Source organism: Nycticebus coucang, chromosome 14 (genome assembly GCF_027406575.1).
Source record: "Nycticebus coucang isolate mNycCou1 chromosome 14, mNycCou1.pri, whole genome shotgun sequence".
Lineage (NCBI taxonomy): Eukaryota > Metazoa > Chordata > Mammalia > Primates > Lorisidae > Nycticebus > Nycticebus coucang.
The window spans coordinates 69,619,827-69,633,906 of NC_069793.1; the positions used below are offsets into that span (position 1 = coordinate 69,619,827).

Consider the following 14,080-nt stretch of genomic DNA (forward strand, 5'->3'; position numbering starts at 1 on the left):
TGAAAACCTGGACTCATTTGTTTACATGGATTGTTTCAGGTCTATTTTGGTCATTAGTAACATAACCAAGAATTGCTTGAGAAATGGAGAATGGTTTTATTTGGTTGTCCTGTCCTGTTGGTCTTACTAGGAGGAAGAGTAAGCTGATGGCAGCAATGGAAGTGATGATGAACTTTCACCTTGTATCTTTGAATTGACTTTCTTCCTTTGTTGTTAAAAGATCTTTTTTAGGAAACATAGTAGCTCATGTGTAGTAATGTATTTGCTCATGGATATCTCAAATTGGAATAATAATTATTTTGAAAAGATGGGTCCTGGAAATTTTTAATTATGAAAATAATTCAACTTTAGATAGCTTTTTTTAAATTATAGTTGCCTACTTTATGAAAAGGTCATCTTTCTTGCTTTGTTAACATTAGTTGTATCTTTTTATGTAAGTGGCTTGCTAGCTTTTAAGGAGTTGTTCTATAATGCTAATTTATTTAATAATTTTTATTAAATTTTATTTAATTTTTAAATATTTTTGATAATTAAAAAAAAGAGTTTCAATTTATACTCCAACCAGTATTGTTGGCATCTCTGAAAATCAGTTCACTATAAATGTATGAGTTTATTTCTTGACTCTAAATTGGTCTCTGTGTATCTCTGTATACCAGTGCCATATAATTTTTATTACCCTTTGTTTATAGTAAATTTTGAAATTAAGAATTGTGAGTTATCCTACTTTATTTTTTCAAAGATTGTTTTGTCTATTCTGAGTCTCTTGAAATTCTATATGATTCTGGAATGAGTCTGTAGAAAGAAGCTAAGATTTTGATTGGGATTAGTTGAGGAGTATTATCATTTTAACTGTATCTAATCTTCTGATCTATGAACACAGTATGTTTTTCCATTTCTTTAGAGCTTCTTAATTTCTTTCAGTGTTTTGGAGTTTTCAGAGTATACATTTTGCACTTTTTTTATTAAGTGTATTCCTAATATTATATTCCTTTGGTACAACTATAAATGGAATAGTAATTTAATTATTTGGATTGTTCATTGCTAATATATAGATTCTTGTGTGGTGATTCTGTATTCTGCAATGTTGCCAAACTCATTTATTAATTCTAATTCTTGCCTAGTTTTTTTAGTGAATTCCTTAGGTTTTTCTGCATCAAAAATTATGTCATCTGCAAATAGACATAATTTCTTCTGTTTCAGTTTGGTTTCTTTTTATTTTTTCTTTCTTGCCTAATTTCCCTAACTAGAACCTCTTGTACAGTATTGAATAGAAGTGGCAAGAGCAGACTTATTTCTTGTTCCTTCTATTCATAGGACTTCTTTTAGTGTCTCTTGTAAGATGGGTTTACTATCAACTTAGTCTCTTAGTTTGTGCTTAACTGATGACGTTGTTAGTTTGCCTTCATTTTTTGAAAGACAGTCTTATTTTTTTTTTCTTTGAGCACTTTGAGTATGTTATCTTACTGCCTGCTGGCTTTATTGTTTCCACTGAGAAGTTAGGTATTAACTGTTCTCTTCTACCCCTTCTTCAGTTCAAGACTTTTTTTTTCTTTTTTTTTTAAAGGGATATGTTCTCCTATGTTGCCTAGGCTAATATCAAACTTTTGGACTCAAGTGATCCTCCTGCTTCAGCCTTTGTATTAGCTGGAAGAATTTTAGCATTCTTATTGAGATGTATTTTTATCTCCTTGTTTTTATCCTATTTGGAGATTGTTGAGCTTCTTGGTTTTCAGTAAATTTGTAAAGTTTCCAGCCATTAGTTTTCGAGTATTTCTTTTTTTTTTTTTCCTTTTTGTTCCTTCTTTTGATGCTTCCATTACATATATTCCTTATATGCTTCCAGTATATATACATACTGGCATGTTTAGTGTCTCACATTTCTCTGAGACTCTTCACTTTTCGTTGTTCTTTTTTCTCTTTGTCCTTCAGCGTTCATAATCTTTGTTAATCTTTATCAGATTGACCAATTCCTTCTTCTGCTGGTTCAAATCTACGCTTGAGTCCCTCTAATGAATTTTTAAAACAGAGTCTCATTTTGCCACCCCCTCTAGGGGGAGTGCCATGGCAGCACAGCTCACAACAACCTTAAACTCTTGGGCTTAAGCAATTCCCTTGCCTCAAGTAACTGGGACTACAGGCACCCAAGTAACTGGGACTACAGGCACCCTCCACAATGCCTGGCTATTTTTTTAGAAATGAATTCTCGCTCTGGCTCAGGCTGGTCTGGAACTCAGGCAGTCCGCCCTCCTCAGCCTCCCAGAGTGCTAGGGTTATTGGAGTGAGCCACCACGCCTGACTTCCCTCAAATGAATTTTTAAATTTCGGTTATTTTTTTTTTTTTTTTTTTCACTTTTTTAAAAAATTTATTTATTTTTATTGTTAAATCATAACTATGTACATTAGTGCAATCAAGGGGTACAATGTGCGGGTTTCATATACAATCTGAAATATTCTCATCAAACTGTTCAACGTAGCCTTCATGGCATTTTCTTAGTTACTGTATGTAGGCATTTGTATTCTGCATTTAGTACGTTTCGCCTGTACCCATTCTAAGATGCACGGTAGATGTGGCCCTAAATTTCAGTTATTTATTATACTATTAACCACCAGATTTTCTATTTGGTTCTTTTAAAATAATTTATATCACTTTATTAATATTCTTATTTGATGTAACATTTGTGTTGTATGCAAATCTGCTGTTTTATATAATCCGCTGTTTTGAGCATCTGCAGATTTGGGTATCTACAGGGGTCCTGGCACCAATCTCTCTCTCCTCCAATACTGAGGGATATGGTAGTTGTATTTTCCCTAGGGATTTGTTAGTACAGGGACCACCTCCCTACATTGACCACTTCTTTAGTTCACCTAATTTTTATAGACTGGGTGTGTACCTTATATACGTATCAGTACAGTAGGCCTAGTTTTATGTTGATCAGTTTGTTTCAGCCCCTTAGGTAATCAACTTATAGAGGCTCTATTATATTTCTTTGGTTATTTGTTTAGTAGTTGAATCCATTATTTTAGCAATGTCTTTTTTGATTCATTCTCTATCCTGTGCTTCACCCTTCATCCCCCCACATTGTTAAATCTTTGATTTTACTCCTCAGGGAGGCACAGCTCTGGATATGCCCACCTTTGTTTTATTGATATGGTTTTCCTCTTCTCTTTCCTTGACCACATCCCTCTGTTAAGTTCTACACTATTGTTTTTAGCAGTCCCGCAGAGCATATATTGTTCTATAAACTGTCCAAATTTTAGGTCCCTTGAAGGAATAGTTTTTGGGGTTTATTTTTGATATTTATTTTGATCCCCAGAAGGCTGCTTCCTGCTTCTCCCTACAGACTATTTGCCTGTGGTTCAGACCGTATCTTCCTTATGGATCTCCTTTCAGTTACCTTTCACAACATCTTCCATCCTGTTCTCCATGCTCTGGTACAAATGAAGTCAGTTCCTTTGGAAAGAGATTAAAAGCTGTTTTATGACCTGTTTCTTTTCTCAGGCAGACTCTAAGCCAGGGGCTCTGGAACTGGAGGTGGGAAGTGGCAAACTTATCTCTGTGTGACTTGGTTGCTAAGACACTGAGCACTCAGTGAAGGTAGGGGTGAGGGTTTGGGCAGTAACCTAAGGAATTATTTCTTGCCTTTCCTGGTGGTGGAAACATCACCTCACAAGCTAGGGAAAGAGTACTGTGGTATTCTTAGAGGTGCTGTGCCCAAGGTAGAGTCTTTGCCCACGAATTGGGGGCTGGGCTGAATAAGTGAGTGCCTACCTCTACTGTACTTGCTAAGAATTTAGCCTTAGCCGTAGGTATCTGGGGACAGAATAAGAAAATCCGAACTCCTGTTTCTCCTGGGAAGAAAAACCTTCAATTGGGAGCTAGAGAGGAGAAGAAGAAGAACTCTGTGTTCTTGATGGAAGCCATCTGCAATGGCGTCTCCCTCTTGCTGAACTGGTAGTAGGGAAGAGGAAACAGGCTTGGTTTAAATACCACACAGTTCTTGCTTACTGAATTTTTGTATATTTTCTTAAGTAAATGTTTTATTTGCTGTTTGCCCCAGAACCATTTTCTAGACCCTTTCAATGGTGGTTGTTTTTATAATTTTCACCAGTTTTACTGGGTTAGCGTTAGCAGAGCTTCTCATGCTGTCATGCTAAAAATGAATCTCTGGAATAGTTTTAAGTTACATTGGAATTTTTTTTTTTTTTTTAAAGGACTGTAGAATTCTTAGGTGCAAATGTCTGGGCCTACAACTTTTTTGCAAAGGGGTGGAGCTCTTAGAATTTTTTTCTGTGGAAATTTGTGTATTTTGTCCCTTTTCTGGGGTCAATATTGGTAAGTAACATTTTCCTAGAAAATTATCTGTTTGCTTCAGATTTTAAACTTATTTGCATATAATTGAGTTAAGTAGTCTTTTGTTCTTTTTTTTTTTTTGAGACAGAGTCTCAAGCTGTCACCCTAGGTAGAGTGCATGGTGTGACAGCTCACAGCAACCTCAAACTCTGGGCTTAAGCGAGTCTCTACAGGTGCCCACCACAACGCCTGGCTATTTTGTTGTTGTTGTTGCAGTTGTCATTGTTTTAGCTGGCCCTGGCTGGGTTCTAACCTGCCAGTCATGGTGTATATGGCCAGCGCCCTACCCACTAAACTATGCGCACCACCAAGCTAAGCAGTCTTATGATTATCTTAATTTTTTCCTATATGTGTGGTTATTTCTTCAGGGGCTTCTTTTTATATGTGCTTTAAACATTATTGCAATTTGTTAATGTAATGAAATAATACTAAATCATTTTAGTATTACAACTAAACTGTTGTAACTCCTCCTACAACTTTACTGTTTATGATTTATTATAATCAAAATTTCTAAATTTCCAAAATAATTATTTATTGGATTCTTAGTATGCATTAGGCACCTTACAATTTTGTTTTATTTAATCTTCGAAACATCCCTATGATGTATATACTAATAGTATCTTTATCTTATAGTAGAGAAAATTGAGTCACAGTGTGTAACTTATCTAATTATACCAGATGTCATAATTTTAATTTCTTTGTTCTACAAAGAAATTGAGACTACAAGAAGTCTCAAATCATTTAAAGCTATTACATAAATAGATTATTTGGTTCCTAATGTCTTTAATCTACATCACCATCTAAAAAAGTAGTTTAATTCTTAGTTGTCTGTAACAGTATAGTTTGTCTCATGAATTATGTCACTGAAGATAGTAGTGGAGAAAAAGTGTTACCAAAACTTTCCTTCCTTAGTAACCAGTTATTAGTACTTAAATTTGTAGTTAGCATAAGAAATGTTCTTTCAGTGGAATATTTATATTTGGATGGTCAACGTAACAATTATGACATTTTAAATAAAAATTTTAGAAATTAAAAAAAATCATAACATCATAACTTTATTTTTGCATGTTGCCCTCAAGTTTTTGTCCACATGCATATTTTGTATGGGGACAAATAATGCATCTTTTTTCATGTTCTGTATTTGTCAAAGTGAGCTATTAAAAATACTTTCAAAAGAAGGCAATTTAAGAATTCAAACAAAGATATTTTTGGTCTTTAATAGTTTTTAGCAGATTTTATGTAAGTTTAAGGAGTTGTGAAAAAATCTTTGGTGGAATTGGGAATATGTAAAAACTACATTAATTTTCATTTTTGACTTTTTCAGCTAGTCCTTTTATCCTGAATACTTGTATTTATTTGCCTGTGAAAGTTCAAGTCCAGTGGATAACTTTGGATTGAATACTCTTATATGGCACAGTCATAGACAAAAAATTTATTTTTCTGTAAGAATGTTAATGTAATGTTTTAGTTGCATTCCTGAAATGAGAGAAATTAGGAAAGATAGGAATTTGAAGAATAAAAGTTTAAAGAGTTTCATTAATATGAAAAAGATGCAAGACTGAGTACATGTGTATGACTACTGCCCTCTTTGGGTTAATACAAGGAGCATGTTTTTTTAAATAATTTGTATTGAGATCTATCTTTGTTCTTTCAAAGGTGTTAAAATCATCACACAACAGGTTCAGCCAAGTAAAATCCTACCCAAACCAGTGACAGCAACGCTGCCCACCAGTAGCAATTCACCTATTATGGTGGTTAGCAGTAATGGTGCAATTATGACAACTAAGCTGGTAACCACTCCTACTGGTAAGTTCTCTGGAGCATCAGTTCATTCATCATACATTCATCAAACAATTTATCTGTGCCAGCAATATGCTTGACACTGAGGATATAGAGGTTAATGAGACAGTTCTTTGTAGAGGGCTCTCTTGACTCTCGTGCCCCGGCTAACCTCAAATTAGTTTTCTCTTATTTTTTCTGGTGGTTCTCTGTTCTTTTCCTTTATAGCACCCAACACAATTTCTAATTATGTAGCCAGTTGTTTGTTGGTTTATTTAATGTTCTCCTTATTAGACCATAAGTTCTATGAAGGTAAGGGCCCTTCATTTATTTACCATATATATGTATTGCTGGTCTATAAGTAGGTATTGATTTAGGATTTGTTGAATGAATGAAAACAGTCCCAAACCCCAAGGATCTCTCTCTCTTGAGATTAAGAGTATTTATTACATTATAGTATAGTAAATAATACCATGAGACTAAGGGAAGCACAGGATACCATTGTGCCTAGATAAGAGAGCAGTTAGCCTATGCTGGAAGAAGCGATGGTATAGAACATTTTAAATGGCACTCCTCTTTGTGACCTTGAACAGATTACTTAATCTCTCTAAATCTTTTCCCTCGTATATTTAATTGGGATAATAATATCTATGCCATAAGTAAAATGGAATCAGTTATATAAAATATCCCCAGCACAGTGCTCATAGTGCTGTTAAAATTAGCCTTTACTGTTATTTTAAATGTGTATAACTCTTAAGCAAACTTTTTGAGGAGGCCCAGTATTTAGAGGACAGAATTTAAATAATGTAAAATGATAACCAGCCTCAAATTTATGAGCTATCATTTTATTGCCCGGTATGTAAAGGTCTATACAAACATTGTACTTAATTTCCTTAGGCTTTGTTATCTCCATTTTCAGTGACTTGGCACTAAGTCATTGTAACTTGTAACTTGCTCAAAATAACATAGTCAAAAAGAGGTCTAACTGGGGTTTAAACACATCAGATCTGTTTGACTCTAAATCCTGTGCTTTCTTTCTTTCTGGGGATGTGGGAGTAAAATATACATAACATGAAATTTTATCATTTTCAAGCATATAATTTATTGACATTAGGTATATTCACATTGTTGTGCAGCCACAGCACCATCTATCTCCAGAACTTCTTCATCTTCCCAAACTGAAACTCTGTGCCCATTAAATAATAGCTCTTCTTTCCCCCACTTCCCTGGCCCTAGCAACCACTGTTCTACTTTTTGTCTCTTTGTGAAGCATGTGCTTTTAAACACTGTTATTGTATTTCCCCCAAACATTTCTCCATTTGGCACAGACAATAGTGTTACAGATATATGATTCTTCATGTATATGTAAAGGTAATGGAAAGTAATGTGTCAGTGTTTATGAGTCTGTATTAGAATACATGTTTTTAAGACAAAAGCTTAATTTAAAGTTTTTTCAGTTATAATTCAGCAGATTCAAATTATATGATTCATGTAGTTACTTACTTTGCACTCAGAGGTGTTCAGCCTTTACACATCAGAAAAATAAGAGTTGTCTTGGGCCACTAAATACAATAAATTCACCAACACTAACTAATGATTAGCAAAAAAAGGCCTATGCATACTTTTCATGATATTTGACACCACGGATAAGCAAAAAAGTCCTCTCAAAATCAGCATGCAGCCTGCGGGTTGGACACCCATGCTAGATTTCTGATTCAGATATATTCTTGTAGCCAATTTAAACTAATTCTACTTAATGGTCTTTTCTTCCTCTCTTCTAAAAATAATGGTTGTATTTTTGAATGGGCAATAACTTGATAAAAGCTTTTGAGAGAATTGTTGAAAATAGCTGTCACAGTGCCCTCCAAATCTAGTGATCATAAAAAGATTTTTTTCAATTGAAGGTGTTATCTTAATCATTTTTTTCACTTTCCCCACGGCTATTAATTCTTATTTTAGGAATAGCCTTTCTGGCCTGTGTGGTGGCTCACACTTGTAATACTACCATTCTGGGAGGCTGTGGTGGGAGGATTGCTTAAGCTTGGGAATTTGACACCTGCCTGAGTAAGGGTGAGAACCCGTTACTCTTAAAAACAGAAAAATTAGCTGGGCATTGTGGCAGATGCCTGTAGTCCCAGCTACTTGGAAGGCTGAGGTAAGAGGATTCCTTGAACCCAGGAGTTTGAGGTTGCTGTGAGCAAGGCTGATATGGCACTCTAGCCTGAATAACAGAGTGAGACTCTGTCTCAAAAAAAGAAAAAGAAAGAAAAGAAAAGAGGAATAGTCTTTCTGAGTTACTTAGACTCATCTAGTTAGTTTTTAATTCCTGTTTGGAAAAAGAGAGAAGTCTTAGAAGTAGTGGGAAAAGACATAAAATCTTTTGAGAGAAACAAAGAAAATATTCTAACAGGTCAATTAAAGTTGAGGAAATATGTAAATAGAGAACATTTTGAGCTGAAGAGAAATATTCCTGTCAACTTTTGTCAACTTCAACTTTAATCTCGACTAAAATGATGGAATAACACTTTAAAAGATGGAAATATATTTAGAGGGTAGCAACGTACAAAACAGTGAAAGTTTGTAAAATTTTAAGCAAACAATACTGCCTTATTTATTGAGTGCTGACATTGGGTTTGGCACTGAGACAGCATAAAACGATGCAGAGACCTTTAAATCTATAACAGAAATATCTAAAATGCTCTGGCAGGAAAGATGATTAAATTTAAGTTTTATTTGGCATAGAACTAGTGGAAGAAGGGTAGTGGAAGAAAGGCATAGAGTTAGCTCTGCTTTCTCTTGGGTTGTAGTTTGATGCAACACATCACAAAATTTTGTGTGTAAAATTAATCTAAATTGAGTTGGCTATAGTACTTGCTATGCGTGTTGAAAACTGCCTGTAAAAGTATAAATTAGGGTCTTAACACCTTGAAATTCCATTTTCAAATTAAAGCAATATAGATTATATTGAATTATACTTAAACTGTATAAATTATTATTCTTCCATAAGTAATGACAAATTTTTCTTTTGGCTTTTCCCTTTTTATAGGCACACAAGCAACCTATACCCGACCAACAGTGAGCCCATCCATAGGTCGGATGGCTGCAACCCCTGGAGCTGCAACCTATATGAAAACTACCAGTGGTAGCATCATTACAGTCGTACCCAAAACATTAGCTACCTTGGGAGGCAAGATAATTAGCAGTAATATAGTGTCTGGTAGGTATATCTGAAATATATTAAAGGTATAGATGGCCTTTAGTGAGAGGAAAAAATATTTCACTATTAAAGGATTCTGTTTGAACTCAATTTTCTGCTTAGAAATCTAAAACTTTGTTTTCAGTACTTATATTTAAGGATGTATTTGATGATTAAATATAGTATTTAGTTTTAGTATTAAATATTCATATATCAATCTTTTGATGTTCTAAGACCATTTAGTTGCTTTTAATCAAAATGGAAAGATATGTTTTATATTTGCATGGAGATTTTTTATTCATAAAGTATTCTCTCATTTATCAATCCATTCAGATTCCATAAAACTCTGAGGTAGTTGGTATTGTGCTAAATTTAGAAATTAAGACAGATTTGAGTTTTGAGAGATCACATTGACCTGTCTGAAGGCATATAAGCTAGACAGTGGAAGAAGTAGTATTTGCTCATCTAAATAAGTCTGAGTGAACATATTTCATAATTTCAATTACTGATACCACTTTAGCTTATTTTTTTTTTAATTTGAGTATCATTATTTGCTTTTCACCATTTATGTTAACTGTTTGCTTTTTAAAAATATTCTATTTGGGAGGCAGCGCTTGTGGCTCAAAGGTATAGGGTGCCAGTCCCATATGCTGGGGGTGGTGGGTTCAAACCCAGCCCGGCCAAAAACCACCACCAAAAAATAAAAATTTATTTGGATAGTGAAGGCTAATCGTCTTCCTGTTTAGAATCATACCTGGGTTTTATTAGCTCATCAATCCCTGCAGTATTTGACTTGTGGACCTGAACATGGCATCTGTTTTCATTGATTATTGTTTTTTAATTATAATGATACAAATAAACTCTGATTAAGCAAGCCTTATGGACTTTAAATATTTGCTATTTTTGTAGACCAGTCATATGTCCCAGGTGAGTTGTTCTAATATTTGGAAGTCAAGTGTTTGAAATTCCTGGCAGTAATTTGATGTTGCTGATAACTGAGGGACTTAAAAGAAAAGCTGGGCATAGTATTGACATAAAGCACTACATTAAAATCTGTTAAGTTTGGCTTTGCTTTTAAGTGTGAGAAAAATCCAGTATTTGTCAGACTGAGGAGGATGAAACCAATAGGGAAAGAATCACCATACTCCAGCTTTTAGGAGAATATTTTGAATAACACAGTTAAATCTTAAATTATAACTTATTACTTGACGATATCTTTAGTATAAAACTTACTTTATATTATACCTTATTCCATTAAACATTTGTCACAATGTGATCATGATTTTTATTGGTAGGTAGCTTTTTATGACTTTAAGAATTTTTCTTTACTTGTGTATATGAGTTTATAGTACTATATAGCTTAAAGGAATGTTTATATCCTATGAAACCTGTTTTCAGACCTTATTCATAATATAGTTACTTTGTACCTGGTCAGAGCAATATAAGTAAGCACATTTTTCTAAAAGAGATGTGATCTGGATATATATCCTATACATATATGCATATTATCCACCTTTGTATTTAAATATGAAACCATTCATGCTAAGTTACTATTTCAAGTGCTTAGGTATACACAGGAAGAGTTCTTAAACTTCTCTAGCACTAAAAGATATACTTGATGTGCAGTTGAAACACTTCATTGCATGGAGCTCATTTTGTCTCTTATCTCTGCTTCACTGTTGACAGTTTTATTCCAGAGAACTTTACGTCTTGTTTGCTATCAACAGATATTTATGTCACATCACTATTCTCTTTATAAGGACAGTTTTCTTATTTTATAATATTTTTGTAGTTTCATAATATTAAAATTATAGGTTAGTTTATTAGTAGTTTTTAAATCTCTTCATGTCTCTTTATGATAAACTGATAAGCCTGGTTTAATGAGTTTAGATGGTTTTCTGCCTTCCATCTGTGAACGGATGTTGGTCTAGAGTACCTTCTCCCCCAAACAAAAAAGAAGTACTTTTCTTAAAATATACTCAAACATCTAGCTGTGAGAATAAGAAACAAATAAACAAAAAATTCCTCTGCATTGTGGAGGAATTTGGAAAAGACAAAAAGATAAAGAAAATTTTAAATTTATGATTTTTACCACCTATAGGAATCTACTAAAATTTAGGTATATTTTCCATTTTTTCCTATTTTTAACTATAAATGTATTTCGTGTATATTTGTATGTTTAAAAATTAAATTGGAGTCTAATATAATTTTTATCCTTTTATATAGTAATACTGATTTTTTTCTCATGCTAGTTAATGTTTTGGCATCTCCTTCAATGGCTACATAATACTCTCTCATATGATGTACCATTTTTTTGTAACCATTTGCTTATTGTTGAATGTCTTAGGTTACTTACAGGTATTTTGTGCGGGGGTTGTCATTATAAATAATCCTATGATTTACATTATTACATGTAAATTATTTTATGAAGTTCTTTATTCCTCTATATAATATCCTAGAAGGAAAGAAGGATAATGCTTCCAAAGGACTTTCTAGAAAGGTCAGATCTTTCTTTTTACTAGAAGAAGCAACTAAACGGAAGGCATTATTGTCTTTATAGTTAACTGACACCTTAACAGAGTCAAATACAGGTATTTATATGTGTATGTATGAGATTATCAGATTTGTAGATTTTGTTGTGAGCTTTGTTGAGAGTTAAAGAACCATACACATTTTATTATAGTAGAAGATTGGATTCTTTGGAAGTCTGTTATTATCTTGACTTTGAGGGCATTATGACAACCATGGCAAAAGCAGGACTTTATTTAAAATTCTTGGGTGGCACCTGTGGCTCAAAGGAGTGGGGCGCCGGCCCCATATGCCAGAGGTTGTGGGTTCAAATCAAGCCCCGGCCAAAAACTGCAAAAAAAAAAAAATTCCCATGTGTCCAGGCAAGGAGCTATTGTTTATATACTTTTTCATTCATTCATTCTTTGAGCAAAGCAACATGCAACATTACACAAGAGATTGAAATCAGGTGGATTTAAGAATCTGTGAATAGTAAAATCCAAGCCAATAAATTTTTGTTCTTCTGAAAGCCAACCTACCATAATGCCCCAATTTTTACCTATCATCTTTTTTAAAAAATAAGAATCTGGTCAGGTGTGGTGGCTCACACCTGTAATCCTAGCACTCTGGGAAACTGAGGCAGGTGGATCACCTGAGCTCAGGAGTTCAGACCAGCCTGAACCAGAGCAAGACCCATCTCTACTGAAAAAAAAAGAGAGAGAGAGACAAAACCTAGTGGGGCATTGTGGCAGATGCCTGTAGTTCGAGCTACTCAGGAGGCTGAAGCAAGAGGATCGCTTGAGTCCAAGAGTATGAGGTTGCTATGAGCTATGATGATGCCAGGGCACTCTACCCAGGGCACCAGAGTGAGACTGTCTCAAAAAATAAGAATCTCTGGAATGTATCAGTATTATTCCTTATTATGACCCAAATGGGATTATAATTATTTGCACCCATTGTGCTTTAACTTTTATAAGTAAAGACTATGTAGGTGGGTTCTCTGATTTGCTATGAGCTACATGCTGTGCTAGGTGCTATGATACATAGGGTTGTATATGAGTTTTAGTCTCTGTCCTAAAGAATGTTAAACAAAATGAACTTGTAGAGTTCTGTTGTAACATGAGAATTATAGACTACTATGAAAGCATAGAAGATGACTTTTTTTAAGTATTATTTCTTTTTTCAGTATGATGTACATATCATATCCCCTGAGATATAGCTACATGCTTACTGGAATTTCAGTCATTTATCATTGATAATTCTAATTAGAAATTATATTCTTTTTTTTTTTTTGAGACAGAGTCTCAGTATGTCACCCTCAGTAGAGTGCCATGGCATCACAGCTTACAGCAACCTCAAAATTTTGGGCTTAAGTGATTCTCTTGCCTCAGCCTTCCAAGTAGCTAGGACTATAGGTGCCTTCCACAATGCTTCACTACACTATATATATATATATATATATATTTTTTTTTTTTTTTTTTGGTTGCAGTTGTCATTGTTGTTTAGCTGGCCCCATCTGAGTTCAAACCTGCCAGCCTTGGTGTATGTGCCTGGCGCTGTAAGCGCTATGCTATGGCTGCTGAGCCGGAAGTATATTCTATTTTAATAAAATATTAGACTTGCTTTTCTTTGTGATATTCCCTTTTCTTTTATTTTCTAACATTTTCTTAAACTTGTGGACTTGGTTTGCAACTATCACATGAATTTCTAAACCTCTATAGTGGAAAGGATTAGACATTTTAGTTTATATAAATACAATTCACTTGTTAAGCCAGTTTTGTTAAATAGTGGTCTTTGTACTTTGGTGTAGAGTTAAAGGCATGGTTTACATTCCCCTGGAGATAGTTTTTAATGCTTACTTTTTAAAAACACTTTTCATTAAGCAAATATTTGCTGAGGCTGCAGTGTCAAAAGATGTCTATACAATCACATATTAGGGATTGGAGTTAATTGTTATATTTGATAAGTGAATAATGGGCTGTTTGGCTTTTGTGGTTGTAACAGCTCTCTATTCAGAGAGTATAGATAAAAGAAAAAACAGTTGTTAAACTAGTTCATAGCTAAAAGTGCTTTTTAATGTAACTTCTGAATATGTTACCTCGGACTAACGAGACATTGGATAATGGCCAGTAGTATATTATAAAGATATTTTTATAACATATATTTTTATAACAATGTTGCCAAAATTAACATATAACAGAATATTTTTATTAATGCAGTTTTATTTCTAAAACTATAGAAAGGAT

General features: G+C 33.9%; 1 protein-coding gene across 4 annotated transcripts in view; it reads left to right on the top strand.

Moving 5' to 3' along the window:
• EMSY (EMSY transcriptional repressor, BRCA2 interacting) overlaps window positions 1–14,080 on the top strand; it is a 117,201-nt gene that overhangs the window by 55,725 nt on the left and 47,396 nt on the right. For all 4 annotated transcript variants that reach the window (XM_053560531.1, XM_053560532.1, XM_053560533.1 and 1 more), the window contains 2 exons: window positions 6,008–6,157; window positions 9,177–9,347. In XM_053560531.1, the coding sequence (XP_053416506.1) occupies window positions 6,008–6,157; window positions 9,177–9,347 (321 nt within the window). The remainder of the gene's footprint in view (window positions 1–6,007; window positions 6,158–9,176; window positions 9,348–14,080) is intronic.